Below are 25,861 nucleotides of genomic sequence, written 5' to 3'. Positions count from 1 at the left end.
GTGCGTGCTACTGACCTTGCATTCATGACCCTCTTTAAAATGAGTCCATCTCAAGGAATACCAGCTCCAGAGCTTGCTTTTTTCTCTTTCTCTCACTCTGAATTGCAGCTGCATTGAAAACTTTAACTAGGTGCATTACTCAGCTAAAGTTAACACGTGCTGCCTTGTTAACTCATATGTTGCCGGGCTGCTTACTCCTACACAGATTTTTAGATCAGGGAAAAGCGTGCAATCTGATTAGGCACCAGGAGGGAGCTGTTTGCTTGAAACCACAAATACGCATTTGAATTATTTTGGCCTTGATTACAGTACATTGGATCAATAATCTGGCATAGTTTGTTTGTTTTCTTCTTGAGAAGCTGATCTTGTTTTAGAAGCAGAGGGGGAGTGTAAAATGGGGATTAAAAAAAAAAAACCTCCACAACAAGCCTGTCAATAAAAGCAGAGAGGTGCCACAGAGAATGAAGAATGCATTTTGGGATGCCAATAAAAATTAGACCCAAACACCCACTTACCTAGAAGTAGATTATTATGGAGTAGACCTACGTGGGATTGCATATTTAGAGAAATGAAACTTCAGTCTCAAGAGGCATCTGCTGGGGGAGTGAGTGTTTTTGTTTCAGATCCAGCAACTTTCTTCTAAATAGTTTTCTTTGCCACTGACTTTGCCCAAAAGGAGAGAGACAAGATCTAAAGCAAAGTCTTCATTTGAGAGCAGAGTTTAGCTGTGCTGAAAGAAAACAGCTTGGTTGCAACTTTGATTAAAATCCATATTTCCTCTGCTGCTATTCACTTGAGCTGGAATTATGTTTAGAAGTGACCTCTTAAATAAAAGAAACTGCATCAAAAGGAGCTGGAAGAAAGTCCTTGGAATGAGTCAATGAAGTAGCCTCTACCCCGTGAGACCCTGACCAAGACAACTCATAATGCCGTCACTTTCCAGAGAACAATAATCCTCCAAACCCCTTCAGTTTTTTAAAAAAAATTGCTTCTGTTGGCACCTTTTCAGCTCCACAGTATCCTTGTTGAAGTTTAGTAACCAGCACTGTATAGGTACTGTAGTCTTCAACTTATGCTAGGTCGCTTAGCAATTGTTTGAAATTATGAGGGACTCACCTTGGGGCTACTATTGACCTGGATTTGAAGTTCTGATGGTTCACCTCCATGTAGTCAAATGACTGCTCTTCAGGTGCTTAGCAACATGGCCACGTTTGTAGCTATTTGCAGAGTCCTGAAGTCATGTGATTGTATTTTAGGAAAGTTTTGCTGAAAATCTGCATTTCTATACTTTTCAGCAAAACTGGGCCCCTAGAGATTCATTGACCATGGAATTTACTTAACAGATGCCACAAAAGGATCATAAATTGGGTCAGCCCTGTGACCAACCTGTTTTACAACCACCATGACATTTGATGGACAGGCTCCACTATGGTTTAAATCAAAGACTACCTGTATATGTAATTATTGAGTCTGTCATCTGCACCTCTATAACCGTCTGGTTTGGCTCTGCAAACAAACAAGACAGACACAGATTTCAACAGATAATTAGAACTGCAGAAAAAAACAATTGCTACCAACACGCCTTCCACTGAGGACCTGTATACTGCACGAGTCAAAAAGAGGCTTTGATAATATCTACAGACCCCTCACATCCTGGATGTAAATTGTTTCAACTTCTAGCCTCAAAACAATGCTACAGGTCTTGCACACCAGAACAATTAGAGAAGACAGTTTTCCCCTGAATGCCACCACTCTGTTAAACAACTAATTCCCACAATACTATGAAATTATCTACTAAGATTGTATTGCTATTATTCTTCTCTTCCTTCCTATTACCTATCTCTTTCCTAGTACCTATCTCTTTTCACTTATGACTATAACCATGTTGCTTGTATCTTTAAAATTTATATTATTTTATTTGTTTCCTAGAATAATTTGATTGCTTATTAGTAACCTATGACTATCACTATGTGCTGTATCTTATGATTCTTGATGAATGTATTCTATTTTATTTTTCTTTATGTACACTGAGAGTATATTTATTTATTGTTTATTTATTTATTGGTACGATTTATAGGCCGCCCAATCCCGGAAGACTCCGGGCGGCTTACAACGAAGGAAGAAGGAATAATAAAAAATGAAAATAAAAAATAAAAAACAGGTTAAAATCAACACACATAAATTCGTTATGATCGGGGCTGGACCTCAACAATGAGGTCAACAGCCCCAGGCCTGCCGGAATAGCCAGGTTTTAACAGCTTTTCTGAAGGCCATGAGAGTGGGTAAGGACCGTATATGCACCAAAGACAAATTCCTTGTGTGTTCAATAAAACTTGGCCAATAAAAAAATCTATTATATTCTTTCTATATACATATACTCCAATATTGCATTCATGTTGTACACTGGTGGGTTTCACATTTTGTTACCACCAGTTCACCGCATGTACCCTCGCTCGCTTCACGCATGTGCCTGGCCTTCCATGCATGCGCTTTGCTCACACGTGTGCCTTCTGCACATGCACCCAGCCTCAAAAACATGCTTAAATAGGACAGCATAGAGCTGGGGTGGGTGGATGGGGGTTTCTACTACTGGTTCGGGCAAACTGATCTGAACCAGCTGAATATCACCTCTGATGCTATGCACAGAGTTGTATTAAAGCATTAGAATAATGATTGTTGCCTACTGTTCTTTATAATATCAAGGATGGAAATTGAAATATACACATGGTATCAATATTTTCCTTAAGCATCACAATCTCAAATTCCTTTCCTGTTTGGTCAATTCCTGCTCATATGCATCAGGAGAACTGAGATTTTGCTGTAATATGCCTCATTTAATACTTGCTTATGTTGAAAAAAAATGAAAAGAACTATTTAGATGGATGGAACAGTGAAAAATGATGTGGATTACAAAAAACCAAAACAAAATACTTTGAAAGTGCCTTAAATCTACTCAGTGGCATCTGGGTATGGATGCGATAAATTAGAACCAATGTAAGTTAGCAGATGTTTTGTTTTTTGTTGATTGTTTTGTCTGTGTGACAAAAGACAGTCCATCCATAGTGGTTAATCAACTCTTAATCAAGATTTTAAGTAGTTTTCTTTAAATTACACATGCCATTAAAAAAATTGTGTAACAATTAATCGAACTGTCAAATTGCAGGCGGACAGCAGTCAGCTGAAGTATCCCACGGTACTGCAGTCTAACCACTGCATCACCATAGCTTTCTATAATTACCATATTTTTCAGAGTATAAGATGCATCTTTTTCCCCTAAAAAAGAAGGTGAGAATCTGGGTGCGTCTTATACACTGAATGCACCATTTTTGGCCTGCTGAAACCCCGCCCCCTTTGCAAAAATGGATGTGCAGAGGGTTTGGGAGGCTTGCTAAGTACTCCTGAGGGCTGGGGAGGGCAAATACGAGCAAAAAATGGGCCATTTTTGCTCATTTTTGCCCCCCCAGCCCCTAGGATCACTCTACAAGCCTCCCAAAGCCCCTGCATGCTCCCCCCCCTTTTTTTGTGTGCAAAAAATGGCCTGTTCACAAGCATTAATCTGAATGTAATAAGACTAATTTCTTCATTCCAAGGAAAAACTAATTACATTTTTTTTGATAAATCATATAGACTGATATCTAAATTTGAGTCTTTTGAACCTCTTTAGCATTGCCTGACATTGTTGGAAAAAAACCTCACATTTTGAAAATGTTGAGTTTCTTGTTCTGAGTGCATTTCTTCAAGAGAAACCTGTTAGAGAGCATATTCTGCTAATGGGCAGAACAAAATCCTAAATGTGTAAGATTATTCAGTCTCTTCCTTCCCCCACAGCGGTCCCCAACTTTTCCAGCTTTGTGTACCTGCATGTGTATGTGTGTGTGTGGGAGAGGAAATGGTTCTGTGGAGCTTCAAACGGAGTTTCATGCACACGTGCAAGTGCCTGCTGTTTGCACAAATGGAGCTGTGCACGTGTGCTTGTCTGTCACTTGTGCAGCCCAGTTCTGAATGGGTTGTGGCCCAGTAGTGGGCCATGGCCCAGAGTTGGGGACCTTTATGGTGGAATACCACATGCAGTGTAGATCTGAAGTGACTGCAGATAAAGAGTGTTGATGTCCATACATAGTTTAAGAAGCATGATTGGCTTCGATAAAGTCAAAATATTCATCACGTTGTATTCTGTCAGGCCCAAAGAACCCAGAATGACACTCGGATTTACTTTTGAGTAGTTTCTTTATTGTTGTTTCCTATAGACAGAAATCTTGCCAGACTAAAGAACTATCACCATAACTGTGAATTGCTAGGGAGGGTCCACCTTCACCCTCTTCCTGCATACCAAACATTCCATGCTTCGCAGTCTCTTTGCTCTCTGGGAAAGAGCCCCTCCCTTCTGCGACGCAGATTACATTCCATCTCATGCCCTGGGATGGCTTCTGTTTTCTTTCTTTTATAGAATTACATTTGAATGTTTTGGAGGCCCAGATCATCACATTTCAGGTATTTAAGAAGTATTGTCTTTAGTAGTAATATTCTATTGTGGCCTATAATGGGCACATCATAGCTTTCCACCACAGTTATCAGCAAATTTTTGTCTTTTATCAAAGAACTATAAATCTGAGGATTTTTTAATTCGTGGTTTTGAAAAGGGCTGTTTTTTTAAACCTTTGTAAAGAAAAGTCCAATATCAAATTGCACATTAAAAAAAAGTTTCCCTCAAGAAAGACTAATTCGTTTAGCCACATGCAATTCAAATGGAAGAAAGCCCTCTATTTATTTATTGTTAGTCCCTTTAAATTTGCCAAATAAAAATAAAGCTTGAATAAAGCTTTGCTTCAAACTTTAGCAACTGCTTGATCAGTTACACAACTGCTTGCATATTGATGAATCTGTATCTGCATGAACAGACATTCAAGTCTGAATTATGGTGTAGTTGTATGGCCCCTGGTTATTCAGAAAAATATAGACTGGAGTGGCTCCTAATTAAAATATTTTAGAATTTATACAACTTAGTATGCATTGGATTATATTAGTATTTCCTGTTGATAAGCAGGATGCCAATGTGATGGGTGGAAGGATGGAGGGCAACTTATCAGGATGTCAAAACTGGTTGTGCTTCTGTCTTGGTGTTTGTTCAACATAAGGCTTATATTTATCTCTGCATAATATGCAAAATAGGATTGGCAGTTACAAAACTCTTAGAATGCCAAATTGGCACCTCAGATTTTTTTTTAAAAAAAGGTGGAAAAGAAGAAATACTTCCTACTTTATATGAACTTGTCACACCTGCACCAGGAAAAAATATGTTTTTATTATCAACATATGAGGACAAACTTTTAATTAAACGTGTTAAAAGGATGTTCTCCCAATGTCACAGTAATGCTTATTTTGTTCTTTTCAGATGTGTTCTGAGACTTTGAACAACATGTCCCTATGATAAATCATCAAAAAAGGATAAAAGTACAGAGAGGACATTTTCAAAATACACTACAGTAGGCAGTAATTGTGGGCAAGTCAGCAGCCCAGTTTTCTTCAAGTGAATCACAACTCTTAAGGTTTGAATATGTTGAGAGACGTGCAAGGAAACCCAATGTATCTGGATGCAGTGCCAGGAACACTTTGCTTCTGTTGGAAATCACTATAGTGCTGAATTATCTTGCAATTCTGGTGTGCTGTGGGAAGAGAATATTTCACTCCCATTTAAAGAGACCTTTGGGAATCACAGGACAACACAACTGATTGCAACATCCAGATAAAAATATAGCTCAGTTTGTGCATTCAAAAAGTGCCTCTTTAGATAAAATGTGCGGATTTCTGTCTCTCCCCATCTTTCTTTTCTAGAGTGCCCTTCCAACAAACATGCTTCATTGACTGGATATGTGAAAACTAGCACCAGGTGGTGGAAAGGTACTTATAAAATTAAATGCATAGTTTAGGTTGCTAATAAATTCCGTTGTGGAATGTTTTTCACATCCATGATCTGAGTAATCCAGGTTTTCTAGGGCACTAGACACTTGTGAATTTTTAAAAGCACTAATCCATAAGGTAGCATAGATAAGTGAAGGCTACGTGCTTGTCAGTTTTGGTTGCATTACTGAAACTGAGTGGTTTCCCATCAAAACAACTACAGTGATTTCTGACGTAAAAAGGAGAATAAAATAACTGTTTCATCCTTATAATACAATCAGAACATTTAAGAAAGAGAGAAAGTGCAGATCTGACCTACGAAAAGCTTCGCTGCTCCTGTGCAAAATCAAATTCAGGGTTCATGGGCAGGAGTTTTAGAAAACACTATTTTTGGTTGGGGGAATAGTAGTTCTTTAAGCTCAGATAGCATTAAGTCAAACAATTTGTGGACAGATTTGACTTACAAAATGAATAAGGTAGGAAATTTATTTTAATATGTGTATGGCCAGAGACATCTCAAAAGCTATAGTACATAAAGTTTTCTCATGGAAATCCTGGAAAAACACAAAATATTCTACATGCATTTTTATGCACTCAGCAACTTAATTGTTGAAATATATATTTAAAAAAATATTCTTAATGCCTTCCATTAAAAGGAAAATCATTTTGGTTTTTGTGTGTGTTAAATTGTGCTTTTTTTGTGTTAATATGTCCAATATCACTTAATCTGTAATCTGGGAAGCAAGGGATTCTTCACCTATAAAATCTACATAAAACATAATTGAAAGTATTGGGTTCGTGCAAAGATGAATTTGTGAATATGCTGATTAGAAATGTGGAAGATGCTCATAAGATCAAGTAACTCTCAATTTACAAGCATTCATTTGTGACGGTTCAAAGTTACAACAACTCTGAAAAAGTGCAGGATATCTGTGCCCACACACCAGGAGTTCAATCCTGACTGGCTCAAGGTTGACTCAGCCCGCCATTCTTTTGAGGTCAGTAAAATGAAGAACCAGATTGCTGGGGGAAATATGCTGACATTGTACACCATTCAGAGAGTGCTGTAAAGCACTATCAAATGGTAAATAAGTCTAAGTGCATTTGCTATTGCTACACCCATCACAGCATCCCCACGGTTATATGATAAAAATTTGGGTGCTTGGCAACCAGCAAGTACTGATGACATTTAGAGCATCCCAGGCCTTGTGACTTTCATCTGTGACCTTCCCAGCCAGGTTTATAATGTCATTTGTAAAAAAAAAAAAAATGTGTTCTAATAAATCGTGTGGATACATTTAGATGGCAGCATTGACATGTTCCTGAAATCCTGGAGGTCAAAGAAATACAGATTTTCACATGACTTTAGATGCGGCACAGGGAAGAAGTATTTGGATTCAGTGTAAAGTAATATGACTATCATGTAATAGGAGTCCAAAAGAAGAAAGCATATATAGCATTTCTACTGGGAAGAACAGTTATATAGTAAATTGGCAAAATCTTCTCTTTTAGGAAATCTGATCAATCTTTTTTTTAATCAGATCTCCAATAACAGTTTATGGAGGATGCTAGTTACAATGCATTACAAATTACAGATCTAAAAATAATTGCTTATTATCCTACCAGTAAATAAGTATTCCATGTGTGTATTCAGTTTTTGTTCTCATGGAAAGTTGGCAGGAAACAAAGGACGTCACTTACTTGTATCTTCCAAATTTGCAATTCATTTTAAAAAGAAAAGGATTCAATCACACTGATCCTTATGAACAATTTCCAAAATGTTGTTAAATTAGTTTAGGTGTTCTTGACTGAAAGTCTAGGCAGAAATAATATATTTTAGGAGGAGTCTTTACCTACTTATTATTTCCAACACCACCTGGGGTATTTCTAAGAAGATAAGGGTGGGGAATGTTATTCTCTTCAAGATTATGGCTTGAAATGGAAACATGGGTTTCTTATTCATCTATGTGTAGGTGTTGCATTAAAATGACAGGAAACTAGAGCATTTGCCAGTGAGTGAAAGAAGTTATATAAAAATGTCCCAAAATAGATACGTAAGATTTGAGGGTGGGTTGTTATACTTATGGAACTGTTGTTTGTTCAGTGTAAATAATTAAAAACGGCAGAACTTGTTTTGTACATGTGAAAATCCAATCTTTTACAGACAACAAGGGAAAAATTCTATCTAAAGGTTAGTGAAATAGGCCTACAGAACTATGTCCATTTGAGCAATGCCTCTACTGGTAGGCACAAGGTGGAAGGTGCCTCAGCTGAAAAGTATTGGTGGTACATCATCTCAAAGCTAGGCTATTTGCCTTAGAATGTTGCTCAATCACCAGAATTTGCCTTCTAGGCCAGTGATAGCTAACCTTTTCGGCACCGAGTGCCGAAAGAGCGCAAGCGCATGCATGCACACACCCATAATGCAATGCGTGGGTGACTTCTCCGTGTGCCCATTACATGCGTGTGTGACCCCCCATGTGCACCCCACCCCACAAATGGCCCCCGCACATGTGTGTGCAACTCCCGTGTGCTCCCCATCCCCTGCATGTGCATGTCTCTCGCATACGCCCCGCTCCCCCACATGCGCGGAAGAGGCCCAAAGACCAGCTTGCTGGTGGGAGGTGTGCATGCATGCACGACAGATCTGAGCTGGGGCAATGGCTTGCATGCCTGCAGAGAGGGCTCTACATGCTACCTGTGGCACGTGTCCCATAGGTTCACCATCATGGTTATAGGCCATCCACTTTTTGTACATGGAAGAGAAGGATGTGCCAACTTGTCCTTCAGAGAGAAAAAATAATCTTAGGTCAGCCCTACTCTGGAGGGAGCTGAGTTGATGAAGTCAGCTCAAAGAGCTGCTGCCTTCACATATGGCTCTGGTTTACCACTTTAAATTTTGACTCCCCCTCCCCCACAATAACATCTGCCACTTGGAAATTGATGGGAAAAAATGAGGTAAATTATAAATCAAATTACTATTGTTCCCCTTATACCAGAGGTGGCTTGCTCCTGGTCCGAGCTGGATCGGTCGAACCGGTAGTAACAGCAGCAGGAGGCTCTGCCCACCTGCCCGGACACTTCTGCACATGTGCAGAAGAGTCGCGTGCACCCGAACTGGTAGTAAAAATATTGGCAACCCACCACTGTCTTATAAACAGCTATATTGCAGTTCATAGTCACTTAGGATTTGATCCTGTTGCATCTAAGGGCACTTAATTATTCATTGATAAAGCTGAAGAGGATTATATGTAGCAATGAATTGTTTAGTGTTGATTCTTACTCTTTTAACACATTGCTATCTGCTATTTTAATTCATTTTAGAAGTAGTGCACAACTTTGCCACTAAATAAAAGCTAAAAGTATGGTAGAATAAAATGTGTGCCCACCTGCATGCATATTTCCTTTTCCTTTAGCTATAAATCCCCTTTATATGTTATCCTTTGCAATACAATACAAAATTACAGCATATATATAAGCCTAGGCCCCGGTCCCCTGAGTAAACTACTCCTTCTGTGTCTTTGCAGCAATGATTTCTTTGTGTGGCACTCTATCAATGTTTAATCTCGAGGTGTCCTTTTAAGCCGTAATGTGAGAAGGCCCATAGAGCTTTTGAATTATATATTGCTTAGCTCTTTTTATTTATTTATTTATCTTTCTCTCTCTGTTTGTTCATTTAGATGCCTTGGAAACTATCGTTGCTGGACAAATTCCTGGGAATTTCTGTGAAAAACCAACCCCTTATGGATGAGTTCCAGAAGAAATCCAGCCAAAAGCATGATACAAGATCCCGAAAAGTAAGATTCAAAATTTCCTCAGCTTACAGTGGTCGAGTCTTGAAACAAATGTATGAAGATGGGCAAGAGCTTGAAATCCCAGCAGAAGACTGCCCCCATAATTGTCAGTCCTGGAATTTTGAACCCCGAGACAATTTATTGGGGATTAGAGAAAACCCAGATCACAGCTTTTATCCATCAGCTGGACTGAATGCCCAGAGGATCAGTGTTTTCAGAGAAGGGAACAAATACACTCTCACAAGTAACTCTTCCCTTCTGAATGATGACAAGGCTGATGGTCATATGGTAAGTAATGTAATACAATTCAGTAAAATGTAATAAAACATTCATTTGGCAAAGATTGTCAATAACGTTTAGTCATGTTTAGCAAGACATTATTTAATGAAATATTAATCATTTGCTTCAGTTATATATTCTTTTTATAGTCAAAGAAGTGCGGTGGCTCATGAGGTTAGGAATGCTGGGCTGATGATTGTCAGGCCCACATCTGAGATTCGGTTGCTGCTGTGGGATAGAGTGAGCTCCTGTCACACGCCCCGGCTCCTGCTGACCCCACAGTTTGAAAGTGGGCAACCGCGAGTAGAGAGATGGGTACCACTTCAGCAGGCAACTTAATGGAGACATGAATGGAGCCCCCATCTGGGCATCCCTTGGGCAACAGTGTTATCGCCATTCAATCCTTTCAACCTAGAAGCACTTCGGTGCTCCTGACACAAATGGATTAGTAGTTATATATATTCTACTTAACTTTATAGAATATTTCAGACCAGCACAAATTCAGAAGTCTAAGCAGAAAGTAATGAGGAAGTTCCATATCCAAGTGAGGGAATTTATACTTTACATGTCAAAGATCACATACTTCATTTTTACGTTGCTAGCTTAAAGGATTAAAGTACAAGCAATGTGAATTGAAGACTTTTGCTTGGGTTCTGGAGAGCTGTTGACTATCAAAAGTACTGTATGGTCTTATTTCAAACTTGTAGAATCTGTTCCACTATCCTGCTCTACATTTTTTATAAGAGCTTGGTGGAAATATAGATATAAATATAAAAATAATTAGCTTTTGAATGCTAGTGCTGTATAGTGTTCAAAGTCCTACATCACATAAATCAACTTCTGGTTTCTCTTCACCCCTCCTTTTTTCATTTCAGTAGTTTAGATGAAAGAGGTAGGCTGGCAAGGATTTTATTGCTCCTATAGGTAAATGATAAGCTGAAAGAAATCTTTGTCACTCCATTGTAACCCTCCAGAGAACCTACCAGTAAAGCCAGATCTATTTTTTCCGCATCTCTTGAGGAGATAATAAGGTTACAAAAGGATAAATAGCTTAACCTCCTGTAAAGTAGCTTCTCATATTCTTACTGCTGAACTGGCAATTCTTTGAAGATGTGTGAATGATTTACAATTGTAAGGTTTGGACTTTAGTAAGGTAATTAGCACCCAAACAGGTTCCTAGAGTTTGATTATGATCATTCTGTCGAATCAAATGTTTGTATATTTCAGTATAGTATTTCAGTGTCTATTCAGTTTTGAAATCTGTAATGCTTCTGATAAAATGTATCTACTGGCTATATACCGGCAGTCCAAAACTGTCTGTTTTAATTCTGAGATTGCAAAAACGAAATGAACATAAGCTCTTAAGAGATTGGATTTCATCGCTGTTGAATGGGATTCTTCATTCTAGTTCTGAAATTATGGAAGCTTGGTAACGGCTCAGTAGTGGTGGTAGCAATTCCTTTAAAATTAGAAATAGGACAATTAGAACCAGTATATAGTGCCTTAAAAAATTAGATCAAGTTCTGGATGCCATTTGCAAGCATTTTCTATTGCAAGAAATAGAAACTGCAACATTAAAATTCACCTGCTAAGGATACCTGCTGAAATAATAAAACCACAGAAGCCCACAATGAGCTCTGAAGGAATAGTAATGAGAATGCAATGATTTACAAGCATTTTATTGAATCATATTACTTATTAGGAAAACTGACATCCATGCAGGACATAGACAGGAGTGGAGAATGATTTTTTTTTACTTTGAAGTTGACATTTCCTCATTGTGAACTTGTTGAGATTGCATATCAGTAACCAGTGAGGGTTAGGAGTTGGCTAGATGGTAGAATACAAAGTAGGTGTGGGTGAACCACAGTGTGAAAATCATCAGCTCTGCTTCTTGGATGAGAAGCAAAACATCTTTAAAGAAAAACCAGAAAGTCGAGTTGCCTCTTGAAGAAAAGCACCTTTGGGACAACCATGACCTGGATGATTGAGAATCTCCATAGACACAGTGTGAAAAGTCACTGCTTGCCCTATATTGGGTCACCTTTCCTTCTACGCATCTATCTCATTTCCTTCCTTCCCTCCCTCCTTCTATAATATATATCAGTTTATTAAGCAGTAAGCAATAAGAAGACCTGCCATTATTCAGCTGATTTGGAAATGTAATCTGTCAATGACCCAGGTATCTTTCTTTGTGTAATGAGAAAGAATGAACTTTATGAATTCCATTATCAAGGCCTTCCTACACCTTGGCATAGGAACTTCTGACTAAGCCAGTTTCCATCTACCATTTGAGGAGGTCAGGTTTTTTATTCAACTTGGGGAGAAGTCTGGTAGGCTGGACATATTGGAGCTTTCTTTGCACTTGCTAATTTAGTTCTTGTTTCATAAAGATAGGCACTAAATAGAAAAGGACTCCCATTCATTGCAAATATATAAGATTTGCAAATCAGTGGGAGGAATTTTCTCTTGACGTTAATGGGCAATGAAAGAAAAAAACCCTTCTCATTACTAAGTATGGATTGGAGCACCTTAAAAAGGCCATCAATCTTTTTTTTTAAAAGTTAAACATCTACCTATGCCATTCTATTTCAGCATCCCCGCATTTTAGATTTTGGGAGGATTATAATCTATACCAGTAATCTAAAAATAATCCGGACACCACTGAGCAAGAAAGAGCTAATGCAAAGAATCATGCAAAATGAAGGTGTTGATGATAGCTCCTTCATGAACTCTGAAGAAAGAGGAGGAAGTAGCAGTGTTCAAAGCAATGTAAACATAAACAGTGATGAAACTGAATCAGACCACAACCGACATGTTTGGGTAAGACAAATGATTTCTTTTTCTTTGGTTCAGGATTCTCCTGGATATGGCCAGAATCTCAGGTGTGATTCCATCAACATTACATGTTTAAAAGTTTTGATATCTAGATGTTTGGAAGCAAAAGAGAACTTGGAAGGGAGGGAAGGGGAGGTTGCATACACATAAATTGCAGTAAAAGAAAATCTATATCATTAAAGAAGAACTGGGAGCTTTCTGGGCATATGGAATGTTGATGACAGTTTTGCTAGCAGAGATAAGAAATTCTAGTGGAAGGAACTCACCCCATTATCACTCCATAATTATCTCCAAGTTAATTCACCAGAATTAATAAACATGAAGATGACACCTCATAGATGTATAAACTAGTTTGTCATGTTTATCATTGATGTCACCTGTTTTGTAACTACAACCAAAACATTTTGAAATATCTGAACTTAGTCAATGCTGAGAACAGAGAATCCAGAGCTATAACTTTTCCAAGTGTGGTATAGCTGAAGCTCTTGTCAGTAGGCCATTTCTACTCATCCAGATGGCAAGGCATGTCCTTGTCAAATCATTCAGTGTAAAATACACACACACACACACACACACACACACACACACACACACACACACACACACACAGAGTCTGCCTTTAACGTGCGCAAACAACACAAATGCCAGTAACTTTTGGGACAAGTATATAAGAAGCCCAATTTATTGCATATATTTTGTGCCTTCCTGTTTGTCTCTTTTTCAGTCTTTCTTCTCCAATTGTCAGGAAGAAAGGAATAGTTCTCTTGCATGAAATGATTTCTTGTTTTCTTCTATGCATTTACTGGAGTGGTTATCCAGGTTATTCATCCCAGGGGGTTGACAACAAGGCATTGCTGATTCCTTTAGATGGAACATGAGGAACCCCAATAGTGATAATTAATTAAAAATTAAACATGGTCCAAATATTGTTAATCTTCCAGTCTTATATTACAAGTATATGGCATATTTCTCCTGTGAGATTTTGTCAAATGGTGAAGGCACCAGGCTAGAAACCAGGAGACTATGAGTTCTAGTTCTACCTTAGCCATGAAAGCCAGATGGATAATTTTGGGGCAGTCACTCTCTCTCAGACCAACTCACCTCACAGGATTGTCATTGTGGGGAAAGTAGAAGGTGGAAAGAGTATTAGGTAAACTTGAGTTAATTAAAAATAATAATAAAGGCTGTATAAAAGTAAATAAATAAATTCCTGTGAGAATTGGACTGCTGGACGTCCACAAGATTTGCGGGGTGGGGGAGTGCCATTCCATTTATTCCTGATTGTTGGCAATCTTTTTTGAGGCTTAGGTAAAGAATGGAGACCCTGACAAAATCAACATGTTTGTAGGTTTGAGTAAACTATCAATAAACAAGCAAACAAAAAGCATTAGAAAACATTTTGGATAGACAATAGGGGAAGGTGGGCTTGTAATAAATAAGCCCTTCTATCATTGTTAGAATGATAAGCCTAAATATAAGGTTTCTGCCATGTGCAGAAAGGCTACAAAAAACAAAATCAAGACAGACTCATGCTTGTAGCAAAGAGATAAAGAAAACTAATTCTTGACTACCATCTAATCTAATCTGACTTTTGCAACTCAGATATAATAGCCCTAATTTTCAGCCATAAATCAAAATACAATTATCTTCTTTTTCCTTGCTCTTTAACACAGCATGATGTGTTATTCTAGTTTCATTTATTTCATAAAGCTGAACATACTGTACATATTGCGTAGTATACCTACTGGTCAGAGGTTGTATTCAGCTGGTGCTGACCAGTTCTGGAGAACTGGTAGCAGAAATTTTGAGTAGTTCGGAGAACTGGTAAATACCACCTCTGACTGGCCCCACCCCTATCTATTCTCTGGCTCCCAAGTCCCAGCTGATTGGGAGGGAATGGGGATTTTGCAGTAGCCTTCCCCCGCCAAGGTATGCCCACCAAGCCACACCCGCCAAGCTATACCCACCACTGCTACTGGTGAAATGATTGGTATCAGACACAGATACTTAATATCTCTAAACCATGAAAGTCCATGAGGATTGAGATAGAAGGTAAACAATATAAACAAACAAACATATAATGGCTTTGGAAAGTACCTTAGAGGATGTCTAGATCTGTTGGTCTAGCCTTCATTTGGAGACTTCTCAGGGAAGGAGAACTAATAAGACCATTATGTTTCACAAACATCAAGCAAGTTCTGCCTGATCTACAGTGTGAACCTCTTTTTTTGCACTTTTAATCCATTGGTTCTGGACTGTCCCCCTAGGGCAATGGAGAATAAATCCACTCCATCTTCTGTGTGACAATCCTTCTGTCATCCTTCAAGGTAGAAACAGACGCAGCAGGGATTCCAGGACTGAACTTAGAACATAGAATAATAAATTGGAAGGGACCTTGAAGGTCTTCTAGTCCAACCTTCTGCTTAAGTAGGGGACCCTATACCATTTCAGATGAATCAGTGTCCAGTCTCTTTTTGAAAGCCTCCAGTGATGGAGCACCCACAACTTCTGAAGACAAGTTGTTCCATTGATTGATAGCCCTTTATTCATCAGTTGTTTTATTTTTTTAAATGCTAAGAATTGAAGCAACTGGGTGCAACAAAAGGCTGCAAGATGTCTCCTTTCCCTACCCCCAGCAGCAAAATCCAAACTATGTTTGAATAATATTTAGAATTCTGGGTGAAAACAATGCCTATCTTATAATTTTGCCGAGGAAAAAATTACCTTGGAGAACTTTTCCTGTCCCTTGTTTTTCTTCTGGGTAAGGGTTTTTGTGAACTGATACGAAGGAAAATGGTTTAATCAAGTTCTTGTATTTCAGGAAGGCGATGAGAACAGCTGCTCACAGTGTAAAGGATCAGGCTCTGCCCCCTGTGCTGTGTGTCATGGAAGCAAGTTTTCAATGTTGGCTAATCGGTTTAAAGAGTCATACAGAGCTCTGCGATGCCCTGCCTGTAATGAAAACGGGCAGCAGCCCTGCCAGATTTGTGTTTAGTGACTCTATCCGTTCTTTAATTTTTCTTGACTTATTTTCTTTCGAATAGAACAGACCCCATCAAATAGTCTATGCCCATCCATCTTCTTTGGCTAGAAAGCTACCTTTTTATGTCTGGTTGTTAAAGAGTCTATCAATTGCCAGCCTTTCCACTGAATTAAAAGAGCTGCCACATGTTTCAAGACAGCTTTTTTTTTCCTGATTTCAGTTGAGTGAAAGTAAAGCTGCACTCGCAGAGTAATATAAATGCCATATAAAAAGGACGTAACTTTGGCTAGCTCGTGTTCTCGGTTCCTATGGTCTTATTTTTTTAAAAAGAGAACAGACCCAGCTCAGACGTCAGCATAATAGAAGAAACAAAATTTGTACAACCAGGAGTATCAAAACATAAGAAGAAAACAAATGTCAGATATAACGGGACTGTTTTAATAACCTTTTGATTAAAAAGTATTTTTGGAGTCAGGCAACCTTACCAAAACTAAAACAAACAAACAAACAAACAAACAAACACACACACACACACATAGCTGCATGCCTACCTTTCAGAAAATTAGCCATCTGGAAACTCTTGAGGTTATCCAAACTATTTGCAAGTTAAAGTTTCCGGGGCTCCTTAAGTATTTATAAGCTCTTGTATCTCTTGGCAGAACAAAAGTTATTGTTTTGGGGCTTGCTAAAATAGAAATGAGACTCAATATGGTGTAGTGATTAAGACATCAAGATAGAAATCAGGACACTGTAAATTTTAGTCCTGCCTTTGGCACAAACCAGCCGGATGATCTTGGGCCAGTCACTTCTTCTAAGCCTTAGTAAGGAGGCAATGGCAAACCACTTTTGGGAAGAAAAAAAACTTTGCCAGAAAACTGCAGGGACTTGTCCAGCTAGTCTCTAAGAACTGGATATAATTAGATGGAAGAAAAAAAAGATGCATCAATTGTTAAAATTATCTGGAAAAATATGAGACTAGCACTATAAGGTAACAAAGGGATTTAAAAAATTCTACTTCTTGACTGACTTCCAGTGATTGTACAAAACTTTGCATTGCAGATGTAGAAGCTCTATTTAAATCCATGTTTAGGTATGACTTCTATCAGAAGATTCTTAGCACATAAAATAAGATGTCAGATACTATTTATTTGCACTTTTAGCTGGCTGACTAAATATCATGCTATGTTTCACTTTTATGAACAATTTCATTTTGCAACATGTTTTGCAATTAGTTGTACATTTATTCCTCCATTGGTTCATCTCTTTTCTTTCAAATCTGGATCATTTCAAATAGAATACTTTTTAATGTGCTTTATGTAGAGAACCATTTTACTTCTGTTACCTGATTTAGGCAGCCCATATGTCTATACGCTACTAGCCGGAAAAAAGGAAAACAACAACAATCAACGTACTAGAACATTTGGAAAAAATATATTTGTCCCTTTCTTCAGAGGGAAATTATAATTGATGTTAATGGGACGCTTTGCCTCTTCCAGGATTTGCGGTTAACAAATGGTGCTTCTGTTCTTTAAAAAGAATTCCCCCTTGTAATTTCTAAAACATGAGTTCTGATTAGTTCAGATGAAGAAGCAGTGTTAAATATTTAACGTGTACTGTGGGGAACACCAGAACTATTGCTAATAAGCAGGACTGCACAGTGATGTCGATTTAGAAGGGAAAGGGTAATTTCGAGCAGAGATGTACATGTAGCATCTCTTGGTATCTCGAATCCCACTGCTGTACCATAAACTTCTTTACAAAGTTGGAGACAAGGGGTATGAATGTTCACTTGTTCCCCAAATTACCCTCTCCTCTTCAAATCCAAATTGCTGTACAGGTTAGCACATAAGAAAGCAAATTTGGCTTTTGGGGATTTTTTTGGGGTGGGGGATGCCCTAAGTTTCATTTTATTTTCTATGCTGGCTTTGCTTGAATACAAGATCTAAGAACTTGATGTACTAAAAGATTCCTTATACATTTCATCTCCTGAAGTTGGAAAAGTAGGTAATTTAGAATTGAGATATATACATAATAACATGGCTTTAAAAAAAAAGCTGAATTATTCGCTTTAAAGCTATTGTTAAATGTAAGTAGTGATTTATCAGCTTGGATATGCCAGTATGCGTCTCATTCAGATAAACTCAACTGATCTTTAAATATATAACCACAATAAGCAACTGCTTTGAATTTTAATGAACACAGCGAAAGTATGTCAAAGGAAGGATTTTACTTGAAAAAGTTAGGCATATTTTGCTTTTGAATTGTTTAAGTATATCAGTTTCCCCTTACTACTAAAGATATAAAAACAATCCTCCAAGAATTTAAAATATTTTAAATGGACTTCTTTGTAAAAAAAAAAGAAAAGTACATTTGAAGCACTTGTGTGGAATCTGCTAACATATCCTTTTCTCTGGTCAAAAACTGGACATCTTCATCTATGATTCTTTATTTATTAAAGTTGCCTAGATAAAAGGGGTAATTTGGGGGGTGGGGAGTGTAAAGGCTATCTTTGGAAAATTTACACAAAACAACTATATTGTACTGAACATTTGTGTTAAAAAGAATGAAAAGTAAATGATTGAGATATTGTGCTAAAGGTTGAATAGACTAGGGCGGTAGAAAACCAATATTTGGGCTTTTTTCCTGTAACAAAAGACCCAGCCAGCATAATAAGAAAGTTACTTCAGGGAAGGGAGCTTTATATTTTCTGCTTATTTTTCATTTTGGATGATTAACCCCGCCTCTATCTATCTATCTATCTATCTATCTATCTATCTATCTATCTATCTATCTATCTATCTATCTATCTATCTATCTATCTATCATCTATCTATCTATCTATCTATCTATCTATCTATCTATCTACCTACCTACCTACCTACCTACCTACCTACCTACCTACCTACCTATCATCTATCTATATTTTATATCACCTCTTAAACCTAGTTTCAAAGCAGGCAAGCCACTATTTACATTTAACATATGAGTTACATACAATTTATTATATCTATGAACCATTAGCCGATAGGGATCTCTTCTGTAAATGCTAATAAAGGCTCTTACTGTGTCTGGTTGGTCTGTTTTCTCCAATGGAACTCTAGGCATCTTGTGTCACTTCATTTCCCCAAATTCATTGGTATACCTGGAAAGCCGATGGGATCCACAAATGCAGAGTGTTTGCATAGGTACTCTATCTGATCTAGAGTACTTCTATTCTTATTTCAAGCCATGACTGAAAGGCGGAGGGGGAGTGAAATCTCAAGTTCTTCCTGAAAGCTTACTAGCTGGTTGGAGTAAGCTGATCAAATGGGATCATGGGATTTACCTCACTGCAGTGTGTGTGATGGTGATGGTGGGGGTGCAGAGAACACCAGAGTTATCTGTCCATTGGGAAATAATTGATATTAACATCCTCCAACTCAAGATCCTGACACCACTGTCCTGAGACAAAAAAACGTGATCTCTGCTGTGAACTGAACCCTTTATAAATTGGATCAGGTCAGCGTTATCATGGTGGCCGTGAACTCCGAAGCAGCCTGATTCTGAAGGCAGATTTTGCTTTTGAAGACAGAGATTTATTACTGTTATTACTGTTACATCTATTCTGAGTCTCAGAAAAAAAGTAGATTTGTATCGATCATACTGTATTCTAACCATTCAAATGGGATTATGAAGCGTATAATATTAATCAATAATGGTATAATAGAATTATTTAGATGTAACAGCAATTTCAACATTACCAGAATTGTTATCAGGTTGTTTGGCTGTGATTCTAAAAGCTGACTGAAGCACAAAGGCATTCACCTGGCCTCCATATTTTTACATGGGATTGTTCATCATACATATTCAGAACAACACAATTTTTCTTCCTGAAAGGTGTATGTTCATTCATGGATTCCCATGGATTCCCATTTATACACTACAACTGGGTGTTCCTAACTTACTTCCCATTCAGACATATTAGTTGCTATCAATTCTTTTCTATAATTGTATTCTTCTATATATTACTTGTGTATTAGTTCAAAATTTCTTTGTTGAATGTATTCATCAGAAATTCATGCCAGATAAGTGGTATGGTAATTTGACACTCAATGTCATTTATTACATAAAAATAATTAAATTACAAACTGTGTGAATATGACTAAAATTCTTTGGATTTTCTGTATTTATTGTTTGTCTACCTTATTTATTCGACATAGTTAGTTTTCAGCATTTTCTTTGATCTTATAAACTAATAATTTGTTGAAGTGTAAAGCAAAAAAAGACAGTTTCAATAATAAATAAATACCTTATACCTTATATGTTATATATGATTTATAACTTCCCTTTTGTTATCTTCGCATTTCATTGTCTCTTTTATTTTAAATAGTTGCAGAATTACAAAAGAAATTATGTTAATCAAAATGTACATCAAGACAGGGAAGTGCACATGTTCCTTTATTATTTGTATATATACAACATGTATAAATTGTTTCAAGCTATTCTTGTACACTGTAATTACACCAGTAATTCAACATAAAGGGAAATGCTTGATTGGAATGATAAGTATCCATTAAAGTGCTATTCCTACCTTTCAGTTCCAGTTATTCCAGCAACGTAAACAAAAGGGAGAGAAATACTGAATGGCTGTATAGAAAAATGTAGTTTCCCCAAGGGACCTTATTTGCCAAAAATGTCAGAATAATATAAGAAAATAAGGACCCCGTTTTAGGGGCTTCTACAGGGTTGTGATGACACCTATAGTTATTCAAAGGAACCATCCCTTTTGTATACGTGCAATGTGATATACAGTACAGTATGTAAGAGTGGGATTCCAATCACATTTTAGCTGTTCTCAGTGACTACCTCTGCCTTTCTCTATCCCTTTTCTCTTGGGTAGTATCAGTTGCCTCCAGGATTGACTAGAGCATGGATGTCAAACTCGTCACGTCACATTGCTGTCATGTGACCTTTCACAATGCTTTTTCCCTTCGCGGAGCTGGGGTGGGCCTGGCCTGAGCGTGAAGCATCTGCCCCAAGGGCTGCCAGTTTGACATCCTTGGACTAGAGCATCAATGGGATATGCAGCCTATCACTTGTAGCATCTTGATGCTAATTTGGACCAGTACTCTATTTAGTTTTACAATTCTTCAGTCAAGACTGCAATCATCTTTTAAAAATTTAAACATGCCTACATTGAAGGCCTCTATATCACATATGGGTGTGTGTGTAGGTTCCACCACAAATCCGCGAAGCCCTTATCCGCGGAGACATAAGCGCGAAGACTAATTCGCACCGTTCGAAGCGCTAAGGAAAAACGCGACCCTACCGCGATGACATAATCGCGGAGGGCAAATCCGCGCATTCCCAAGCACTCAGTACCCTAAACCTAACGCTAAACCTAACCCTAAAACAAACCCCTAAACCTAATCCTAACCCTTACCTTAATTGAAATCGCCTTTCTGCCACGGCGCCGTTTTAAAGCGCCTTTCTGTTGCTGCGCTGTTGTTGCAGCGGTGATGACGTGGCGGCTTTAGCGACGCGATTTTATCACTGCTATTTTGACGAGCGCGGTTTTGTCGTGCCACGTGTGTGTATAGGTGATGGCTCAAATGTTAAAGATGACAAGCTTGTCAGCTGGAAACCTAGCAGATCAGGGTTCGAGACCCAAGCATTGTGTGATGGGGTGAACACTCGTTCCTCCAATCTAGCAATTTGAAAGCATGCAAGTAAGAGTAGATAAATAGGCACCACTTTAGTGGTAAGCTGTGTTCTGGGCACCTTGACATATAGTCATACTGACCACAGAAATGTCTTTGGACAATGTTGGCTCTCTTGGCTAAGAAATAGAGATAAGCACCACCCCTTGGAGTTGGTCACAACTGGAAGGGGGAAACCTTTACCTTTTTATATCAGATATAGTGTCAGCCCAAATGCTATAATTACACTGAAAATACATAACCTCTATTAACCAAAGTGTTAGAAATGAACAGTGAAGGCAGAACAAGTATAACACTGCTTCAGTGGAGACTGAGCTAAATTCTCAAAGACTTCAAGTAGCCTGTAACAAGTGGTGGGTTTCAAAATTTTTTAGAAACTCTTCTGTAGGTGTGGCCTGCTTTGTGGGAGTGGCTCGGAAACTCTGGCAGTTGAAGCACGCAAGTCTTAAAGCTGTCAAGTTACAAGACCCTTGCACCCCTAACCCTTTAGAAAAAAACCCCCAGGGGTGTTCAAACTTGACAGCTTTAAGACTTGTGGACTTCAACTCCAAGAATTCCTTCTCCAGTCATGTTGGCTCAGGAACTCTGGCATGTGAAGCATGCAAGTCTTAAAGTTGTCAAGTTACAAGACCTTTGCACCCCTAACCCTTTAAAAAAATCCCAGGGGCGTTCAAACTTGACATCTTTAAGACTTGTGGACTTCAACTCCCAAAATTCCTCCTCTCGCTCTTCATTTTGATGATGTGCAGACGGGCAGGGGGAGAGACCTGGAACCAGTTCTAAACGGAACTGTAGATTTGTGGAACCTCTTCTATAGAAGAGGTTAGAACTGGCAGGACCCCCCCCCCCTTGCCTGTAACCCAGTACAAGTTTGAATACGGTATGCAACTTTTGAGGGTAATAACCTGGTATCTCCCTTTGGAAGGGAACATCTTTCCCATTCTGTCAGTTCCTGAGTTTTCTTCCTCCACACATGTAGTAGACATTCATCATTCTAAGGCCACTGAACATGATGAATCTTCACCAGGTTGGTTTCCTGGTGAGAGAGGAATTGCCTCCTTAAATCGTTGTTTTCTCTGTAATTTCCCTGAAGATCTTATGACTCCCCTGAGCCTGCTAAGATCTTCCCCTTGTGTGCAATTGGACTACAAAAGCAACAATATTTATCTCTGAACATTGTTAATGGAAGCTTTTGATAGCTGTCTAGTCTCTAAAATCAGCTCTACTTACATGCCCTCCAATAAGATCAATGATGTTGATGAGCACAAGTGACACAAGATTTTCTTGAGATGATTTGTTCCCTGAGCAATGATTTGCCATGCGATGAAAGCGTGACTCTCTCTCTTTGACTCTTTTTTAATGTGTGTAACTGACTGTGTTCTCCAATTTTCTAACTAAATTAATTTTCACTGTTATTAATATTTCCTATTACAGTGTTTTTTTTTAAGTTTTGAGCAACAAGACTTTAGCTTACAAATTGCCAAGGGATAGCTTTTGCTAAATAAAAAGGCCACTACAAAAGTATTATAAATAAAAGAGGAGTGATTAGTAATGGCTATGGTGCTTTGAAGTCAATACATGTTTATCCATGCAGTTAGATATGGATTGCTAGAACTGCCAGAAAGGTTTGGGGCACTGCAAAATTATTTTTTCTCTACTAGCTTTATTAATTCCACAGCTGAGTTCAATGCCTCATAATACAGACGCCACTCTGAGTTAGCAACAGACACACAGCACTTATGTTGACTTTTTAGTGCCTAGCTTTCTAATCCCCTTGTTTAGGACTTCCATATGTAGGATGGAAAACCACTAGGTGGCAGCAAACATACAGGGGAAAATAACACTTTTGTGCCACCTAGTGGTTGTTCAGACTTTTGCAGTCTGAACAATCTTGTAGCTCTATACTTGTTTTTCTAAAAAGCTGTTTACATACTCATTGCTCTAATTTTCCCAGAATAAACTGTCAAATGGGTTAATGTCTGAAAGTGCCACCTCACTTCACCTATAACAATCTACTGTAGTTATAACAGAGGTGGGTTCCTACCGGTTCGGCCTGGTTCGACTGAAACGGTAGTGGTATGCTGGGCTGGGTTGCAGAACCAGCAGCATCCCAGGCTGGACACGGCATCTTTTTTTGAGTTCTGCGCATGTGCAAAACAATTTTTATTAAACTATGCATGCATGTGCAGCATGCATCCATGCACACATGAGCGAACCCGCAGTTAACACTGGCTGGAACCCACCCGAGTTACAAGTCAATAGCTGACTTGGTATTGGACCTGGGTACTTGAGAGACCGCCTGCTGCCAATTACCTCCAACAGACCGATTAGATCCCACAGATTAGGCCTCCTCCGAATTCCATCCACTGGCCAATGCCGATTGGCTACCACCCGGAGGAGGGCCACCTGGAGATTCGGACCCTCACCACCCTCCAGGCTTTCCGCAAAGCCCTTAAAACCTGGCTGTTCCGACAGGCCTGGGGCTGATAAGTTCCTGGCCCCGCTCGAATTGTGTGGCTGTTGATTGTTTTTAAATTGTGGTGTTGTTTGTCCGTTGTTTTTTTTTTTTCCTGCTTGTATCCCCCCCCCTTACTTGGTTTGTGAGCCGCCCTGAGTCCCTCTGGGAATAGGGCGGCATAGAAATACAATCAAATCAAATCAATCAAATGATGACTCCCCGTTTACAAGATGGGCAGAGATGTGGAAAGGGGCCTTCTAGGCAGTTGTACTGAGGTTATGGATCCTTGTGGTAATTGTCCTAATATTACTGCTGGGATCTCTCATTGTAAGCGACTGTTCTTCACTGCACCCTCCCCCCTTCCCGCGATGTCAATTTTCTGTCTACTTCTGACAGTAAAACTTTGCACCCTCAATCATATTTACTTCAGAATAGCAGTATTAAGTATTTCAGTGATGGATTTATGTGATGTTGCTTCTGATCTATTAAGATTTGTAGATCTTTTTTCTATTATTTTAGAGTAGTCAAGGGTTGAGGAGGAAGGGCAGCGCCTGTACTAAAATGAGTTAGACTAGTATTAATGGGATTTGGATCAGTTTATGCACAATTCCCACCAGAAAAGAGAAATTGCACTTTTTTTCCTTGGTGGTTTGCTTCCAATATTCAGTAGCACAACTACCAGAAGACTGCATGCTGTGCCACTTGTTTTATAATCTATAAATAAGCATTTTTATATCATATATATTTCATTTCAAACAAGGGCTTTCCAGCTGGTACAGGCAAACTGAACTTTGACTGGAAGCAAGTAACCACCCAGGGAGTGGCAGGTTGTAGGGGAAAGTGGAAGATGGTCTAACATCAATTATTGAGCTAATTTGACAACAGGGGTTTTTTTTTTAAACCAGAAACTCCGATCTGCCAGGCTCTCCTTTTGCCTAAGATCATTCTTTAAAAATAAAATAAAATACAGCGCGGTAATTTTCTACCACAAAATACTTATTCGCAGCTAAAAATAAATCTCCCCGTAAGGTTGAGCCCATCATCTGAAATGACTTCATTCGGATTCGACACAGAAAATATTATTCGGAGACGGTGCCGTCGCCGCCCACATAACATCTGCCGGCACCTCCACAAAAATCCCCGCTTTGGGAACGGAGCAGCAGGACCCAGACGAGTCGACGAAATGTTTCTTTATGGAGTTGCCGGCAGGCGTTAGCTCGAGCGCCGCCTTAAGCTCCGAACCGCCTGCGAACGCGGGTCGATCCCGAGTTGCTCCGAATTCATGACTCTGTAGGAAAGGGAATTTGCTGCCTGGCGCAAATTCTCCACCACGCCGCCGCCGCCGCCGCCAGGGCTGTATCTACAAGACCCGTTTCCTTTTTACAGCACTTAGTAACCGAGGGGGTAACCCGGAGGGAATTGCCTCTTATTTGAGCGCTCTGGAGTAGACGGGCAAACTTTGACCCGCATGCGGGTGGGAGGGGGAGGCAGGAGGTGTGGCGAAAGGCACGTGGGAAAAGCCTAATTGGATTCTGAGCGCGTTTTTTCTAGTTAGAGCATACGTCAATCCTTTTTCTTTAAAGGCGGCATTTCTACGTTTAACCAAAAAAGCGGGCCTTAGCACCGAATTATAATCCGCGCTGCCCCCCCTCCTTTTTTTGAGGTCGCGGACGGCAAATTCCGAGCATCGTTCGGGACGTCCGAGAGAAGGCGCCGCTTTTGGAAAAGGGCCAGCGACCTCCTCCTCCTCTCCCCCTCCGCGGTTTGGTCCTGTGTTTACATTGTGACCTATAGGACGGGGTTGTCCTGCAAGCGATGCCGCCGCCCGTCACAAAAGTTTTACGTAGTTCAGCGGCGGGTGAGGGCTGGCGCCTGGCGGAGAGAAGGGGCCTACACAGGCGACTTGCTGCTG

The 25,861-nt window shown here is 39.2% G+C and overlaps 2 protein-coding genes across 2 annotated transcripts in view; one reads left to right on the top strand and one right to left on the bottom strand.

Moving 5' to 3' along the window:
- The window catches only part of SH3RF2 (SH3 domain containing ring finger 2), an 82,691-nt gene extending 82,326 nt beyond the window's left edge, over positions 1–365 (bottom strand). The window contains exon 1 of the mRNA XM_014063866.2: positions 16–365. The gene's annotated coding sequence lies outside the window, so the exon portion shown is untranslated. The remainder of the gene's footprint in view (positions 1–15) is intronic.
- Positions 366–9,594: 9,229 nt separating this feature from the next.
- Positions 9,595–16,283, top strand: GRXCR2 (glutaredoxin and cysteine rich domain containing 2). Its single transcript, XM_014058883.2, has 3 exons — positions 9,595–9,980; positions 12,567–12,794; positions 15,631–16,283. Exons 1-3 carry the CDS (start codon positions 9,642–9,644, stop codon positions 15,802–15,804), a joined length of 741 nt encoding a protein of 246 aa, XP_013914358.2. The 5' UTR covers positions 9,595–9,641; the 3' UTR covers positions 15,805–16,283.
- Positions 16,284–25,861: the final 9,578 nt, after the last annotated feature.

This window comes from Thamnophis sirtalis, unplaced genomic scaffold, assembly GCF_051295495.1.
Source record: "Thamnophis sirtalis isolate CommonGarterSnake01/CBP01778 unplaced genomic scaffold, rThaSir2_p1.2 scaffold_3, whole genome shotgun sequence".
Taxonomy (NCBI): Eukaryota; Metazoa; Chordata; class Lepidosauria; order Squamata; family Natricidae; genus Thamnophis; species Thamnophis sirtalis.
The sequence above is the reverse complement of the archived record's forward strand: the minus strand, read 5'-3'. Positions and strand labels throughout refer to the sequence as shown.